Source organism: Rhodnius prolixus, unplaced genomic scaffold (genome assembly GCF_049639745.1).
Source record: "Rhodnius prolixus isolate KJV_2025 unplaced genomic scaffold, Rpr scaffold_5, whole genome shotgun sequence".
Classification (NCBI taxonomy): domain Eukaryota; kingdom Metazoa; phylum Arthropoda; class Insecta; order Hemiptera; family Reduviidae; genus Rhodnius; species Rhodnius prolixus.
This window is the reverse complement of record NW_027411624.1, coordinates 18,293,842-18,313,269: the sequence shown is the minus strand read 5'-3', so window position 1 is coordinate 18,313,269 and position 19,428 is coordinate 18,293,842. Positions and strand designations below refer to the sequence as shown.

The 19,428-nt window shown below is 31.7% G+C and overlaps 1 protein-coding gene across 1 annotated transcript in view; it reads right to left on the bottom strand.

Annotated features, from left to right (window-relative positions):
- cysu (peroxidase homolog) overlaps positions 1–19,428 on the bottom strand; it is a 68,976-nt gene that overhangs the window by 2,794 nt on the left and 46,754 nt on the right. Inside the window, exons 2-11 of the mRNA XM_074135009.1 lie at positions 11,927–12,064; positions 8,881–8,957; positions 4,794–4,884; positions 2,670–2,861; positions 2,378–2,574; positions 1,560–1,733; positions 1,313–1,391; positions 1,065–1,210; positions 400–527; positions 177–290 (exon numbers count right to left, since the gene is read on the bottom strand). Coding sequence (XP_073991110.1) covers positions 177–290; positions 400–527; positions 1,065–1,210; positions 1,313–1,391; positions 1,560–1,733; positions 2,378–2,574; positions 2,670–2,861; positions 4,794–4,884; positions 8,881–8,957; positions 11,927–12,064 — 1,336 coding nt within the window. The remainder of the gene's footprint in view (positions 1–176; positions 291–399; positions 528–1,064; positions 1,211–1,312; positions 1,392–1,559; positions 1,734–2,377; positions 2,575–2,669; positions 2,862–4,793; positions 4,885–8,880; positions 8,958–11,926; positions 12,065–19,428) is intronic.

The following is a 19,428-nucleotide window of genomic DNA, read 5'->3' as shown; positions in this document are numbered from 1 at the left end:
CAGAAAATATTCACGTTTTAAAACTTCAAAATTACTATTTATCAGTAAATTAATATTAAACTTGTATTATTTGGTACTTTTAGCACGTTTCAGTATTTCTTAGTAAATTTGGTAGTTGCATATAACTATTTTACAATTATCTGATAGGAATTTTTTTAAAAGAAGTATTTTATTACCTCCTTTTGAAGTAATAATCCAAATTTATCCATAACTTCTTTTCCTAGCAGTATAGGTAAGAATTCGTTAAAAGTGATATGTTGTATTTCTGCAATAACTATTCTTCTAGCTTCCTAAAATGATTTTTTCATTAATTTAACTAAATTAAAGTAACCGGTTTGAGCAATCACGATAATGAATATATTAAGTTGCAGTTTTTTTAAAGGTGTATTTGTATCTCACCTGGTATAAAGTTTCATCATCCCAATGCGGATTTATTTGGGACAAAGCATGTGCTAAACGATTATGTTCCCTGGCCATTAGAGTGTGCATACATGCTAATACTAACTGCTCATTAACTCTAATCTCACCTGAGCAAACAAAAAGATATGATCAAACATGTATAATTTACTCTAAAATAACTAGTTACTTATTAAACCAGTTCTCTTAAAACATTCATGATGATACGTGAAGTAGGTTTTTTTTTTTTGTATGTATTTCAATGTATGAATTTTATTTTTTATTATTATATTTTTTATTTGTTTTATAGGTTCTAAACCTGTAACAAAAGGAGTTGGTTTTATCCTTATCAATTATATATACACAACAACAAAACATACAAATTGGTACAAAAAATACAAACAAAATAATAAAGATCTAACGTACAATTAACTTCAAACATTACTCATTTAACAGAAATGACCGTAACATTAGTATATTTTTAACATATTTGTACACATGTGAATGTTTCTATGAGAGTAATCATTAGCTAATCTTTCCATTTCTGTTGTTAAATTGTTGTTGTCAAGGTTTAAACTTTTTTTTTGTCTTGTATGTGTGAAAATACACATAAGAGCAGCAATGATGTTTTGAAACCTTGCAATAATACTTCTGATAAAATTTGTTACCTGATTCAAAGCAATATTGAGATCTATTTGTCCTTATGCAACCTTCGTCTGGTATATCCACTTTCAAAGGTAGCAAATCCTTTAATCCATATTCAGCAAATACAGGATTCATCCTCATCAGGCCTCCATAACCTGTGCGTAGATGCCTACAAATAACAAAGAATAAATATATTACTTTGTATTGTTATCGTTATTTTGTTTTTAAAATACAATTGGTTTCTTTGTAAAAAACAGAAACTGCAATTCACCTTGCAAATTTTTCAGAAACTCCATAAACAGTGTTTGCATCAATTACTCCTGTTAAACGGTTGAATGGCGTTCTTGATCCTAAACAATTAGCACGATATTATAATACAATATTACAATATTAACTTAAAACCTTATTTGAAACTGGATCACGCTTTCTATTTGCAAGTACAGAATTAATTTAAAAGAAGTAGTGATTTAAAGTGGAAAATAATTAATAGATAAAAATAAATATCGGTGAAGAATTACCTAGCCTACATCCAGGTCTTACAGCTGGAAATCCTCTTACGAAATCTTGACATTTTTGCCCATACTTATGATAATAGTAATCATCATCTGGAATTTCAATCTCCATACAGTATGGATTTTTCAGATGAGGAGGCCTTCGGCAACATTCTTCTGGTTCGTTTTTATTTACTGGATCTATTAATTATAAGGCAATACATTAGATCACAGCTGCTTATTAGAATTAACTGAATGTTAGAAGGCTCCTAACAAGAAAACGAAAATCGTAAAGCTTCTGTTTGCTCAGTACCTTATTCTGTTTTCACAGGAGTGTTTTGCATATCATTTTTTCGAATTGTAAAGAGAGCATTTGTAAAGTGCATGAAGTGTGATTACAATTTTGACATAACGCTGCACTTAAATGTTTGTTTACATCAAGTACCTCGTAGCCCTAAGGGTTGGGTGGATTATGATCATTAATTAACCTAGCCATTTAAAGATTTTGGGGTTCCCTTAAATTACGGTTAATTCAAAATATAATATTCATATGGGATGAGTGCAATGTTATCAGGAAGTTGTTAACCAAAACTGCCGTTTCTCCTCTTCCAAGAACTTCCCCAGAGAGTCCCTTAATCTGAGAAGACGTCCTCAGAGCATCCCTAGTGAAGGTAGAAGAATAGCTTCATCACCAAGGATAAGTTTACTGTAGGTCCTTTGATAGCAATGTAGTAGTATCCCGTTAAAAAAAATTTTTAGTTTGTTTTTAATGTTTTTAGAAATTATTTATATTTATTTATTTTTTTTTTTCTGATAAAGCAACACTCTAACCTCACTCTACTCACCTTCTGCAGTGGCTGTTAGTGTAAAATCATGGTCTAAGAACTGTCCCCATGCAACAATCATCACTGTACCAGCATGTTCATGATATCCTTCATCTGGATGCATTGTTCTAGAGACAACCCTGGCTCTCGGTAACTGATTGCCAGTAATACTGATTCTGGGAGCAGTGATTCCATCAGAAAACAATGGTCCAATTATTCTGCAAAATGAATATTTATAAAAAAAATCTTAAAGAACTGGAAAAAAATCTCAACAGACTTATTCGTTCACTTAAAACTTGTTAACATGTTTTACCTAGTAAAAGGTGTCATAGTTGCTCCCCAAGTTGGGTGCTTTAAATTGGTGCACAAACCATCATATCGTCGATATTTGCCTGGTCTACATTCAACGTTAGCAAGAAATGGTGGGCACACTTCTCGGATCAGTGTTTTAGATGTATCAATTAGAGGTAATCCTTTTTCTATTTCTTCGTAGCTCAAACCATAGCTATTAAAAGAAATTAGATTAATTACACAAATATTAAGAACAAAAAGGGAAGGGATTAGCTATGAGGTTAGCATACTGGACTCCCACGCGGAGGTCCCGGGTTCGAATCCAGCAGCTGACCCTTAGATTTTCTCTTCCTAGGAGCTTCTTACAGCTCACTGTCCGGTGATGGACAGTGTTGTCTGTAACGAGAGAACACTGTCCGGAGGCTGGCAGTGCACTGAAAAAAGCTCCGGGCGCTAATAACCTCAGATGTTGATGCGCCAAAAAAAAAAAAAATTAAGAACAAAATTCGCACACGAAGTTGGGTTTAAAGATCTAAAGAAGAAATTAGAAAAAACTTATAATACGTAGTAAAATATCCAAAGCCTCAACCCATTTACACTCAAGTTGTCACTCTGACCTGTTCTGATAAATAGAAACCTAAATTTTTCTGTGAATATCTTTTTAAGTTTCAACTGGTCTTGAATTTCTTCTTATACAAGGCCAGTTCGATTTCCTAAATATACCTCCATTACCGTAAGGGGCTTCAATGATTAACGGGTCTTTTTGTAAAGTCAAGATCAAAACGGCAGAGTGGACGGCTAGGATTTGGCCGCAAAACCTCCAAATAAAAAAATAGTCAATTTTAAGGTTCATTCTTCATAGATGTTGCAGCTATGTAATTAAAATTGAAGGTTAAATTTGTTTGTACCTATTTTGTCACTGTGCAGTAAATTTTAATAAAACAAAAGGTTAACATTGATACCAAACTCCCTCTACTTATGGTAGTACTTTAATTAGAATCTTCTTTGATTGTATTTTGTTCATTTATACAAGATCATTCCGGTCAGTTCACAAAGAATGTTGAATTGCTAAAGACCATACGTTCTTTTATATATATAAAAAAAAAAAGGTGTCAAACTCAGTTAAATCGCGGTCCATTTTTCATGAAGAAAAAATATGGAGGTCATGAGACCTCTCTACTACAGTACCCATTCGCTGAAATGATCTGTAAAGAATTAATTCCCATTATCCGAAAAAAATATCCTGGAATTCCTTTTGAATGAACAATAAATCTTTGAAATTTATGTAAATTCAAAAAGAATTTATAAATTATAGGTGTTATGACCTTCTTTTTATTCTGTATTGAATGAATAAGTGAAAATCAAAATACATCTACGAGCTGAATTGATTATTAGCATCTTAGCGGTGAGGAATTGATATTTTATTTTTTAAGCAAAGTTTGATTTCAGCTTCATCTTTGAACTTCATTACATTCTGCCTGCTTCAAAATTGCAAGGTATTCACTGCAAAGAATTGAAATTTATTTCCTCTGTTTAGATAAAACCGAATTTCCCAAAGTTTAGACATGAGTATAATGTATTTCTTTTCGCAGTAGCCTATATGCGACAGGCCAGTTTGTCACCAGTCTTACATTAATCTGAGCTCAAAAGTGAGAGGTAATAGATCGCCTCTGATTTAAGTATTAATCTAAAAGGAAGAAAGATTATTGCCCATTTCAGTAATTTTTTTTAATCCGACCACACCCATTACCTAAACAATCAAAGGAGAAGACACAGAACTTGGTTATTAACAATGTAAAAAAATAATTACCTACTGATATTAATTAAAAGCTCAGAAGATGACCAAAATAAATTCAAAATTGTGACTGATGTTAGCAATAATCTTCCTTTTGGATTGATGAACAGTCAAAAAAAAAAAAAAAAAAAAAACAATACACTCTGTCTGCAATACGTTTATGGGAAAAATGTAAGAAATAAAATTGTCTAAAACTGTCTATTAACCAGACATTAAAGCGTGAAAACATACTATTAAAATTGTCCTTTCACAGAATAATTTACTTAAAAAGATATTAAATCTACAGTTTATTAAATATATTTCTTAATACACATTGTTGCTAAACACATATTATAGCAAATATAAACTAACTTTTTGGCCAATTGGATAGAAATATCTAGTAATAATTCTCCAACTGTAGCCACATCTTGTGTACTCCATTCTCCTTTTGGTGTTGAAACATCTGCAACAAATAATTTACCTTTATATTGCTGAAGATAATGAATATCTTCAACATTTATTGGTAAAAACTAATAAAAAAAATTTATATTAAAGTAATTCAAAAGAGATCTCTTACAGATTGGAGGCTTCTTTTTCGAGAGAAAGTGATCAGACAGTTTAATTACAGAATCTTATTGCTTGTGTTAATTTAGCATGTCTATTTAAAAATCTCAACATTGTTTCCTTACTGATTAGAGTGTCTTAATTGGGAATAGAAAGGATCTAAATGTAAGAATTTTAATAGAAAAATAAAATTATTCGAAGTGAGAAATTATAAGAATAAATTGCAGCGAAAGAAGATAAGTGACCGTCCGTGATGGATAGCGTTCTTTTGATGCAAGTTTGAAATATGAATATGGTGAGAACGGGCTATTCTTTTTCAATGTTTTCTGAATGCAAAAATTTTGAAATTTCTTTTTTCTTAGTTGCAAGCTTTCAAAAATAAGTAGAAGAGTCTGTACTTTTCAGTATCGTTCATTGAAGTCTCAACATTAACAAATAACTTGAAGAGTAAAACGTTTAAAGATGAATTAACCTAAGAAATTTAAAAACCAATTAAAAAGCACTTGCTACGTTATTAGTGATTTCTATTGGAATCATCAAATTTTTTGGGTGTTTCTACAAATCCTGCATGTTTTATTTTATTATCTTCATCCGTTCTCAAAATCTCTCTTTCTTTTCCTCACAAACACTCATTGGTGTGCAAAATACTGTAAACCAAGTCATAGTACTATCGAGAGCTAAAATATAATTTACAACAATCAATCTATAAAAGCTATATGAACAATTACTTTAAAAAAATCTATAAAATGTAAAAAATAAGTTTTATTGGAAATAACCAATTGCTAATACAGCAAGACTATGGAATGAACTATAACTGAACTGAATAACAAGCTGATCTCGAGTTCCTTGGAAGGAATAATTTCACGAACAAATCAATCATCATTAATTTTAGAAGGATATAATCCAGAACTGAAATACATTACTTGAAGAATTTTTTTTTGATGCCAATCTTTACAAGTAAAAACAAAAAATCATCATGAACTACTTTATTCCTTTTTTTAAAAAAATTAAATGGAGTATGTTTATGTTCGTTTCTATTTAAGGAAACGTTGAGAGTCTAGATTCCAAGGTCAATATTTGACCTAATAAAAACTACAGATACATACTGCAATTTCAGATTTTTCAAGGTTTTAATTAACCATTTAAATTATTTATGAAATATATTTGTATATAATATATATAATTATAATAATAGATTATTACAGAACTAATTTTCCAGCTTTAATCCCCGACATTTACTTGTGCACTATAATCATCTACTTTCCAAGAACAATCTTGCTAATTGCTGCCATCAACTGTTATTGTAAATCAGAAAGTGAATAAAATAAAGTATTAAAAAAAGAAAAAGTCTTTATTGATCTGAAATGTAGAGAAATTCAAGATTACACCACCTTATCACTATGGTATTTAAAGGTTCACAGCATTTCATCGTCCATGCAGGCCAATAATTTTATTTTATACGAACTTTTCACGACTACAATTAATAATTTATTTTAGGTTAGAAGCTAATGATTTGTGCTCAACTGAAAGGGTCTTTTGACCTAATGTAAGAGGTGTTACGTTTCTTAGCGGCCAACTCTTCCAACTAGAGCAAGGCGCGTCTAGGGTGATGTACTATATAAATACATTACAACACTTAACCCAGTGGTTTCCAACCTGTGGGGCGCGAGACTGTTGCAAGGGGGCATGCAGCTATTTCCAAAATATCATTTTTGAATACAAACCAAAAACGTCGAATAGGTGTCAAAAAAATGAATCAGCAAAATAGGTATACGTAATCCACAATCCTCGCCGCGAATTTTTTGGGAACAAATGCTAAAACGGCGGGGCGATTAGAAACCCGTTTGTGATTGAAAGATATGATGATTTTGGCCTTACGACAGCAGAGCAGGAAATGATAATTGACTTATCTAGTGTTAGCACATTAAAGCAGATGTTTCAAGACGAAAATAATATTGTTACGTTTTGGCTACGAGTAAAGGACGATTTTCCTACTTTGACGAACAAAGCTTTAGAAATTTTATTGCCATTTGTAACATCTTACCCATGTGAAACTGGTTTTTCTACAGTAGCTGTCTTAAAAACAAAGTATCGATCTCGCTTAGTGATTGAAAAGGAACTGAGAACCGCGATTTCTTCAATGATACCACGGTTTGAGAAAATTTGTGCTGAAAAACAAGCTCAACCGTCGCATTAAATTTTTATAATGTTGTATTAATTATATATTCTTTTTTTTTTTGTATTTTTGTAAGATTTGTTTTTATTACATTTAAAATTATTATTTTTTATAATAAATAATTATTTTTTTATGTATATTTTTACATAATATTGTATATTATTTGGTAGCCCATTAAATAAATTATAATATCAGTTGAGTATTTATGAAATTAGATTGTTAGAAAAATTAAGGGGGCGCAACAATTTTTTTTTTAAAGGGGGGCGCAGGTACAAAAAGGTTGGAAACCACTGACTTAACCAGTTAATGTTTTGTTTCTTGTTTTTATGGAAAGGACGAATCAGGGGAATCTTCTCCTGAAAAGTGTAATTTTTGACCCTTAGTTAGTCCGGCAACTAACTGTTGTTGACAGCCTAACTTACAACCTTAGTCACATAGATTGTCATCGCTTTAATAGACAAGCTTATCCACGGCTCAGCAAATCACCCAGTCGCTTTTATCGTTTTTTATTGTCATGTCCACTTAACTGAACAACAATATACCGCTTCAGCGATCAACTTGTTCAACTGAAACCAGTGCGCTCGATTAGTTCGCATCATCGCGTTACTTAGCTTTTTAATAGTGTTAGAAAAGACATGTAGTTCTTCTATTTTTTTTACAAACATATCAATCCACAGTCAACCTGTGTTTTCTTTGATTCAGTTTCTTTTTATTTTTTTAGATGAAGTTTAAAAAATATAATATTCGATTTCGAAATTAAAGGAATTTTACGTGCCTTGTTTATCTGGGTATAGTTTTATGAAAGCCCTTTTTTTACGGGATTGGGTAAGGTTTTTTGTTTGTGAATATTTAGTACTATGGACAACACTAGCCTTTATTTAGATGCTATTTATCCCAAGGCCTTTCAACCATTGTTGTCTGAGTAATTTGGGGCATCATCGTTTAGTAAAAATTCCCCTTTCTGATTAATCTTTTTAATCCACTTGCGTGGATACAAGCGCTCTTCTTGTAAAATGATTTTTAAATTCAGAGGGGTTTAATTTTATAATTGCGGCCTCTCCAGGTTTCGTCACTATTTTAGCTAGCATGTTCACAATTTCATTATCTTTAATGCCGCCATGTCCTCTAACCCAGAAAAAAAAACGCAGTTTTGCCCCTTTCCGTTAAAAAAGCCAATAACTAAATTATCTCCGTTTATAAATGGTCCTAGAACGAAACAATTGGAATTATCAATAGCCAACGGCATAACGTGATCACAGAACGTATCAACAAACATACAATGTATTAGCGTTATTTTTGAATGGATTTAAATTATTTCTTTACAAACTTGCAGGCGCGTTCTACTTCCTACAGCATATATAATATAATATGTCTAGATCTATAATTTATAAAGAATGTTTCCTATACAAAAGAGAGACACAGTTAATAGATTAGACACATAAGAGTATTTTGATGTAAAGAATTGGGAGAATGTAATACAGTGTTATATCATTTATTACTCTGTACATAACATCATTCAATGAAAGGGAAGTTCAAAAGAAAAATACTCTCCAAAGATGCAAGTAATCCAAAAATAATCAACGTAGTTAACACTAATGCATAATCAACCTTTTTTTTTGTCGTGAATAGAAAGCTATGAGTTTGATGTTAGATTAAGTGAAAATGTAATGAAAAGATTGATTTAATACTTATATTTTTTATCAATTAATTAAAACTTACGAATCCTTTTTCTTGCCTCAATGTAAGCATGATTAATCGCATCAAATGTGATGCATGTTCCATGTCCTCCGTGACCACTGTAACAAATAAATTTATTTACTTTTTTCCATCATTGTATTGATTTTCAACAATTATCAAACATCTCATTTTAATACGTAATGACTTAACAGAAAAGGCACATCAAGGTTATAAATTTGGTTAGAAACGACACGTAGATTCTTTTGTGAAAGAAACGTCAGCTATGACGTTATCCTGAGACAATTTCCAAGAAAAAAGTAGACAACAACAACAACTGAAAATGCAAGTGATGCGCTTTTTCTTTTGTATTTTTTTAAATGTAATTTTAAGTTAAAAGTAAATTACAGGATTTTTGCAAGGTAGTAATCTCTCTAAAAATTTAATATAGAGGGCAAATTTTCTCATTCATTTTGATCAGAGATGTCGTGAGATCCGGTAATTCATTCAACACGATCACGAAAATTATTGTTGAAGAATAGTTAAAAATAAGCTTTCGGTATAAAGAATAGAAGTCTGTCAGCCATTAAAGATTACATCATTCTAAATGGTTTAGGATAGAACATATTTCGTAAGTATTATTAGTCTAGTGTGTTAGTAAGTCATCTAATCTGTTCACTTTCCTCTACAAACTTAAGAAGATACGATTTGAACAAATTCAGCATGCGTACAACAAGTTCGCATTTTCAACAAATGGTCTAAACGTAAGAAAGTATTTGTAAAAGATAATATTTCTCAAACAGTAAACACTAAAAATTCAAGCTTATAATTGTGTCTTACAATCAAACCAGCCAATGCGAGAATAAGAGAATAACAATTTTAAAAAAGTAGGATTTTATTGGATGTTTGTATTGGTTTACACCATTTGGCGCAGTATTTTTCATTTATTTGCTGTAATATCTGCTTGGTGCATTTACAACTTCCTTCATGAGCAGTGGCAACTTTTGCTTTCTCTACCTCAGATTACATTACAATCATGCAGTATTGTTTTTACTGGTTTTATACGTTTAGGGTCCTCTGAGTGAGACAACATAATTTTTGGACTGTAAATATAAAAAATTGTAATAAGAAAATTTTTGCCAGTCACCTCTAAGACCAGAGAAGTTAAAACATTTAACCTTAAATAGATACAAATTTCACTTAGCCAAACACAATCCATAACTTGCTTGAAACATTCATGACCTTTTTTTCGATGCCCAGACGAATAAACAAGACGTGGAATTCCAATAGATTATATACGGACTGGCCGACAACTTTCTATCCTAGTTCACAAAATTATTTTACTTCATTTCTTATATCCATTTTGTTTTTTGTTTTTTTAAATTTGCATTATTTTAGAATTCATATTCGAGTGAAATTTTGTAGGCCATTGGGGAAAGAAGTTCAACATATGTACATATTATGTATCCAGGAAGAAAAAGGAAAGCTTCTTGCGGTTTTTAATTTGAAATATTATTTTCGCATTCCCTGACGCACCTCATGAGATGCTTCAAGCTTAAAAAATGCTATTAAATGCTATTGGCTTCAAAATTATACTGGTTCAATACAATAGCAATATCGTAGGAGCGCTCAAACTCATCTCCTTTAAAAAATTCCTCATCTTCACGCTCCTTTACTTCTTATTGATGGTTGTCTGTTATAGTGTTGAAGTTCTGTGCATCGATTTTTACCAAGAGCCTCAGTAGTAAATATGTTTCAGTAATACCAGAAGCTTATTTCAAAAACTGAAACAATCCGATTATAATCTTTCCTTTCTAGTCCTGGACTCAATTAACATTTTAAATCAATTGAACACCAACTGTGGATCAATCAGGTTGATAAAAGTGAAGGTTACAGTGGACTATACGGTAATGAAAATTTCAAATCTTGGGAGTGAAACTAACTTCTCAACAGCAATTTCCGAACAATAGCTTCATTAACCATATCTGACATTAAAAAAGAGCAATACAGAAACATATCACCCCCAAAAAGGAAAATTTTACGGCTCCATACAAAACTGTATACCTAAAAAACTTTGGTATTACAGTTATGCCGAATCTAGAAAATTATATTGTAGACCAATAAGCATCCTTAGATTAAATCACAATTTATCACCCCAACATCTAACCCGGTAGGGGGATTTCAATAGATCCTACTTGCTCGGAATCCATAGCTAACTCCAATTACATATTTTTAATCTATACACACACAAAAGAAAAAACGCACTTGGCAGGGATCTACTGTGGAAGACTAATGTCCAGACTAAATGTTACCTCCCAGCTGACTATACACGGTTTTGACCAGCAACAAAGACGACACATACTTCGAACTGTACAGACACATCAAACAAATGTTTGCACTGTTAACACTTAATATGTTAAAAAATAAATAAATAAAATAAAACAAAAGTAATTAATGTTTCAAATGCATTCAAATGAAATGTAGTCTCTACTGGCATTATGAAACCAGTTTTCGTGTGTTTATTACTACTTTATTTGTTCGCAACTATTTGATATATTTATGACGGCACAAACTTATTATAAGGAATTTTATGACGAAGTCATTATTATTGTTTAAACAGAAATTCAGTTGCCAGGATTTGATCATGTTATCTAATTTCAAGCCCAAGATTAATCATGAGACGAAAAAAGAGCTTTTAAATACCACTAAGGTTCTTTCGGAGACAAATAATATTTTATTGATGTTTACTAGGCAAATTGTCTCTTTCTCAAGAAATGTTTCTTTCACAAAACAATTACATTTGTTTTTGAATTTTGAAACTTACAGAAAAATACTGATATGCAGATAATTTAAAACATTTTTGCTTTCTGCCTGAACAGATTATTTCTTGAGAAAATACACGTTTTATAGTATGACCCGACCTAAAAACATCTTTTCAATTGTTACAAGAAAGAGATAACCTATTTCCATACAACAATCTGAATTTTAACACTTCTGGACTGATGGAACTGCAGAGCATAGTATACTTATTAATTTCTTATCTATTTCTTGAAATTCTTAAATAAAAACAAATATTTAATCAAATTCTTACAATGGTCCTCCTCTGAGGGTGTTTAAATGGAAGTCAAACGCGGAATGCCTTCCTGGTCCATCCAGATGGAGTGCACAATCGCCGCCAAGTCCAGTCTGAATTGAAATTACTCCTTGGACTGCCACCAGAAGCAGCACCCTGCACAGTCCAGTATTCCAATTAAATAAATTATTAAACTTACTGAACATAAGACATTTTAACTGATACAAATAAGTCAATATCATCCGTAAAAAGTGCTATAAAATAATTATTAAATATAAGCCTTACATTTTCTACAGTTAGTAAACGCGTAATCTTGTACAAATAAAGTTAAATCGTTAATGAAATAAACAAAAATTATTTACAATACAATACCCTTTTTATTAATTCCTTGAACACTTTTATAAATTTGGGACGGTTTGAAGTAGTTGTCAGGCAACATGGACTTGTGAGTGGAAGCTTTAATTCGAGACCACCGTATAAAACGAAGTTATCAAAGTCATGTACATATTGGAAAAATTTTAGTAAGGAAGAAAGTGCTTTCGCCTCCGTCAACATTCTTCAATTTTGGAAGTTCAACGTTAACCTGCCTAAAGACAGGCATTAATTTTCTTAATACGACATATTTTTTAATACTAAACAAAAAAAAAATCCCTTCAAAGTTCCCTGATCAGTCTGCCAATCTCAATACAATACCTGGAAACATGCTGCTGACATACAACTGAATGTGATTTACCCCAGCAATCTTATCAGTAAGAAGGCGAATGCTTAATTAATGTTGGAAAACTTGAATTTGAACATCTTAAATAATAATAATAATAATAATTCTGTTCTACTTGTTTATATTTATTTCATCCTAAACTATTAACTCAGATGTTGCCATGAATAGCCTTGCAGACCAGATAAGATAATTTCTGGGTAGTTACCGCTGGCTTACAGAAAAACATTTTCAGGTAGACAGCAGACATCGTCTCCTTAGAGGATCCAAGACAAAAGGTGGGTTTATCAATCCGGTTTGATTAGGCTTTTATTCTCAAGATAGTCGTGTCTCATGGCTTCCGAACTGCCTCAGCCTTATAGTAACAATCTTTTAGATAAAAAGAACAAAGCGCATTCCATATTTCTGTCTCCTTCACTTCACAGTGTTTTTTTTCTTTACTGGTCGAAATTGAATTGTAGAAATAATCGTCTTATCTACAACATGAGAATAACTGAAGGCAACTGAACTGGGGGAACATACGAGTTTTCTAATAATCGTATTTCGTATTTCTAATAATAATAATTTAAACAAAAAATTTTGCTTTCTATTTGAAATAATTATCAGGTTTACTATGTTAATGAACTTAACAATTTTTCGATAACATGAAAGTTGTAATTAAAATTAGCATAGTTATTATTCAAAAATTTACTCTTTTATTTTTTGCAGTTTTGCAATTTTATTTGTGTAACTACGATACCTTTCTTTTTTATTTTTAGATTTGAATTAACTGCTTTAAGTAATCCTCCTCAAATTCTCAGTAAAAGCAATTAAATAAAAATGCAATTAACTTTCACAAATAAATTTATTTATCGAAGATAACATTAATTTATATTGATAAAGTAGTGTATTTTAGAACACATCAAAAAAAATAATACATGGGAGAATTTTGAATAGAAGATTTGTGATGTAACCATATTCATGGCCTTTACCTTTCTCTTAATGCTTAAATTGTATTTTTAAACTAAAATGTTTCTATGCCAGCAAAGATACACTTTCAAAATAATACAGAATATTCTCCTCCCACACTTTCATCTGTATGTTATAATATTTTGTCTCTGAAAGTGGAGGAAGTCTCTTATTTTTAATAAAATGAAAGCAATAGAACTTCAATTTCCTCTCTTTATCTCTCTCATTTTCGGACAGGAGTTTGCTTAACTTCTTTATTGAGTAAAGTGGTGTTCGTAAATGTAAACAAACAAATATTTTTCTTTTGTCGAAGAGCATAATTTCTTAATTTAGGTAAATAAATCCCAGTTGTTTACAGTGTTTCCAGAAAAAATTTAATTCTGAACATTTGAAATGAGTGAAGTGATCGAATATGTAAGCTAAGAAAATGTGGGTAAAATATAAATTCCAGATATTAAATCAGAGATTTAAAATTAATTATTTACTATTTACGCTATTTACTTTTTGTGGAAGGTTTTGTTTTAGCTGCTCATGAAGTATAAGTTAAGTTTGGCGGACGTGACTTAATTCCATAGTTTTTTAATTCCATTTTTTTTTTTTTTTTTTTGCAACATTTCGACAACTCAATATTAAGGGTAAGATTAACTTATGTCATTCTCGGAGGCGGACAAGATTGTTTAAGGATGAATAGGATAACAGAGAGTTATGTAAATAAACGTTGAAGGTAAAGGACAATTCAAGGACAATAAGTTTGATGATTCCGTTCATGTGGGCTGTACTTAGATAATTTTAGAGGTATTACAAGTTTCATAATTTTCGGGAATAATTCCAGCAAATCGCAAAAAGCATTGCGTTGCCAAAATGGGTGAATATTTCAGAGGACATCTGTAGAGTCTATCTTTTGGGTTCAAATCTCCTTATATAAATCAATTGTAATAATCAAATCTTCTTCTAATGTGGCTCCTTTATGTTACAACTTCATTAATTGCATACCTTACAGAGTAAGGTACATTACATTATTTATTGTTTCATATTGTTTATTTAATATCCAGTATTTCAAAGTTTCAAATAGGCAGGACTGAATTGTTTTAAGAAAGACCACTTTTGCGCCAATATCTTCAAGATTTGCTAGAAATAGATTGTCGTATCTCATTTGCAAAACCTTCGCTATTCAAAAGTGCACTTCATCATACTAAAATACACTTTTTCAAGATACTTTTCAGAAAGAAGAGAAAACAAGTATTAAGTAAAAATATACCACACTATGTTTGAAAAGATAATCTCAATTTTCTCAGTACTAGGTTTTGACAATTCATTCATTTGCTCGAATACTGGGAGTATTTGTTGACAAAAGCCTAAGGTTAAAAATATATCTAAAAAAAACTAGTAAAAATTAGAGAGGAAAAATTATGATTCGTCAATTCTGAATTGATTTCTCAAATAGACTTGTCTTTTATCTGTAAAAGCAGGAAATGCATGTTTTTAAACAAGCAAATGTTCATTACGTCAGATTAGAAGACATTGATGATTCCTAATAAGAACGGTGAATTTCATGTTCTGTACCATCTACTTATTCTCTATTTTTACCTTCTTCGGTACAATTACTTTTGAAATGCTCATAGATTATTAGCTTCATAGTTCGTAGATCATGTTAATTTAAAATATATCTAGTTAAATAAAAAAAAAATACAGGGAACTAGTTAGGTAAAATTAGGAGTTATTATTGAAGTTGATTGATATTTCTGGTTTAATCAGGTTTTAACCTATAGAACCTATACTTCTTTGGTGACTTGCTTATTTTCAATAACTTCGTGTAATTATATAATAATAATTTATAGTAATTACTATCTAGACAGTTGAATTCAGTAGTCATTAGCAACATCAGCTAGTACAATCACATTCTCTTTCCTTAATCTCAACATAGGAGACTATATTGTTCTCCAGTGGCTTTCAGAACAATCTGGTTAGAAACAACTCAAATAGAATTTACTTTTTTTGCAATTAAATCAGCAATTAGTTTTTTTAATTTTGAAAATTTACGTAACTTTAAATGGCTAAATTATTAACCACAGTCCACTAGAATGGCATTTCTTCTAAAATTATTTCTCATATGAGTGGTATAAATGTTCAAATACCGTCCCAATTTAATGTAATTCTTTGGAGTCATTTTGGAGAAAAAAAATTAAGAAAATCACCAAGAAAAAGAAATATCACAGAAATTTATTGAATATCTCTCTACCATACAACAAAATGTCTTCAATAACAAAATTTCAAAAATGTGTTGTAAGTTACTTATCATAAATATTGCACATGTTAGAATTGTACTTTGAATTTTTATTTAAAAAAATCTCATGTCTGCAGTATAAACTTAGCAAAATAATTAAGAATTATCATCGAAGGTTACCTTCGCGAAAATTGAGAAACATTGGCAAAGTATGTTAAAGATACAATTTTGTTTGAATGAATTTCGGGAAGACTCTCCTAGAATATGAATGAATGAATGAATGAATGAATTTTTTATTGCTTATAGAGTTTTACACAACTCATAGCAATGAGTTGACCAATACAAACTTCTTTACAATAAAATAGAATTTAATATGAAACTAATATAAGGTAGGTAGCTTATGTAATAGAAATTAAATTGACAAATACTGAATAAGTTTGTAACAGAATAACAGAAAAAAATAAAAATAAATAAATGAAAAACAGAAAAAATAACAGAAAATAAAATACATAAATGAAATCAAGATTCTCTAATACAATAAGATACATTAATACTAAATACAAATTAAGAGAAAACCTTGGACGTGATGTTAAACAAATGAAACAAGAATTTTCTTTTAAATAAATAAAACGGAGAGCTTTACATGAACCAAACTAATTTTCTGATAAACAATATTAAACAGGTTCGATAAGGCAGGCAAGTAGCTAGCTAATTAAAAATAGGCTATCATTGAAAAATTGTAAATTAATTAAAACTCTAATAATAGTTTTCTAAGTTTTAAGCTTTTCGTTACAAAAAAATAAATATTATTCATTTTATTATTGTCATTCTCAGCTGACAGTAGATCCAGAAAATTTTCTCTGTCTGAATTTTGAATGACTATGTATTTCCCGATATACGTGTCCCTAAAAGAGGAAAGAATTGGACATGATAATAGGGTATGAATTAGACTATCCCGACTATTTTTGCAAAGAGGGCATTCGGATTCCTCAGAAAAGGTTATTGTAAAATTTCTATGCCAGACCCGGGCGCGATGTTTCCCAGACAACCTTAGCTGAGCAAATATCCTAATTTTATTGATTTGATTTTTTTTTACTGAGGTAACTTTGGGTGGTTCCGAAGGAGCACATATCCCTGTAAAAAACATTGAAACTACTATTTATAGCAGAATCAATCGACCCTGGGCCGGTTATTGACATGGCAGGGGACAGTATCTGTCCTAAATACAGTTTCGAGACTCCTTTTCAGGTGTGTATTAAACCGAGGACTGAATGGAGGGTAAACTGGACGGATCAGTACCGGAAGGGAGGCATTTGGTTTACCGATGGCTCCAAGATGGACTGTGGGACTGGGTCTGGAGTGTATGGGGTTAAACCCGAGGTACTCATTGAGAGATCTCTTGGGAGATACGCCACAGTCTTCCAGGCCGAGGTTTTTGCTATTAAAATATGTGCTGAGGAAAACCTGCGGATGGAACCTAGAAATAGGGAGATTCGCATCTTTTCGGACAGCCAGGCTGCACTGAAGGCTCTCGTATCCTTCAGAATCACCTCTTCCCTGGTCTGGGAATGCAGGAAGGCCCTAGAACTACTGGCGCGGCACAACAAAGTTCGGTTGGAATGGGTGCCGGGTCATGTGGGTATTGAAGGGAATGAAAAAGCTGATTATCTGGCCAGGAATGGGGCTAACACTCCTTTCATCGGTCCAGAGCCTGTCCTGGGGATCACCAGGGGTTCGGTTCGCGCGGCTCTCAGAGATTGGATCTGGAGGGAGCACGAAAAGAACTGGGTGATGAGTCCTGGGGTTAAACACAGCAAGACTTTGATGCCTTGGCTGTGTAAGCAAAGATCCAAAGAGACCCTGTGTTTGGGCAGAAATCAGATTACTCTGATTACAGGCCTATTCACGGGGCACGGTAGGTTCAAGAAGCATCTGCGCAAGGTGGGGCTTATCAGCTCGGAGCCGTTGTGCAGATTATGTCAGGAAGAGGAGGAAACGGCCTCTCACCTGTTGTTCGATTGCGTTGCAATCGAAAGTTTGCGCTATGAAACCTTTGGAACGTTGAGGCCGAAGGAGATAGTAGCGCAAAAACAACTAGTAGGGAAAGTCCTTGACCTCTTTAGGAGGGGAGGGTTCGCCTACTAGAACTAAGAAGGGACTGGCACAATAAGTCTTCTGTGGCTGCGGTGCCTTGGGGTATAGGTCCCGTCCCATCTACCATCTAATCTAATAGCAGAATCAATGTCTTTAGAGATCAAATGGTTTAAATATCTTTGCGCTAAATTATTATAATTTTCTTTGATAAGATAGGGGTCTTGGGCAATCCAAATTTCCTCTGAACCTATGATGGAAAGATATTTTCTTAACTCCAGCACCCAGTTAAAGGGCAAGTTAAATGTATCGGCGAGTTCAACAAGGCGATTGTAACATATCTTTGGTAAGTGATCTACTGGCATATTCAGTATGGAGATCCACCAGTTCACCATTCTTTTAAAGAGCTTATACTTCATGTGAACTTGACCTGTCTCTAATCTTACAAGATAGTTCTCTCCTAGAATATATCCAAACAAGTTTAAGATTCGACCTTTTGTTTTAAAAATTGTTTACAAACTTCACAAGCAATGCTAGTTAACACACATACATTTGTTCCTAAAAATATTTCTTTCTAACTCAATGGACCTCAATACATTTTGATGTATTTTGTGAAAAAATGTCTAGATTTTGATCACTCACAATACTTTTAAATACTCACAAATCACACTAAAAAGTTCGTTAAAAAGTTTAAGATATTATTCTATTAGGACTGTTAAATAGTTTAATTAAATTTGGTCAGCGAACGAATGAAAGACATCAGAACGATATTTATTTGCAAATGAGCTACAAAATCATTCTAAGATTTGAAGAAACAACGTCTTTTTTTTTTCTTTTAAATTTCTTAGTATTTTACTCTGTAGGTTAACAAACCAGATTGGCATTTATTTTAAAATATCACTGGAATTCTTAGTTTTATTATTGCATGACATTTTCTAAAACAGAGGAGTTTATTCTGATCACATAACAGACCTTAAGCAAGCTAATTTAACGTTTTACGCTAAATTATAGAAAAGAATTCTTTTTGTTTTTTTCTTGTTTTGGGTTTAAAAACAAAGGTCGTAAAATTTATGCAAAGAAATTCTTACAGCGATTATTACTATTTTTTATTGAGAAATAAAAATAAATTTTAAATGACATGTTTAAGTTGGAGTTTTTTTGCTTATAAATTTGCATTTGTATAAAGAATATATCAAATAGTAAAAGGTTTAGTACATAATGTACTTTATTGTGTACTAAACATAACATAGTCAGCACCACAACTGAGTTACATGATATTAGTAATAGGAGGTACCACACCTGGCTCTTACGTACACTCCTAGAGATCAAGGTGGACAGCGACTTTTAAAGTCGCGATGGATTGTGAAAGTGGAGCATTATGGCATCAAATGTCTCTATTTATCTAGATACACTTATTAGATGGAATTATTCATTCACATGATAGCCTGTGGTGTCGATGTAAAATCCTATACTAAGATTCAGGTAACTGTCTTTGTACCCTGTTACTTTTGCCACTCGTGCTCTAGTTACTTGTGTTTTTTT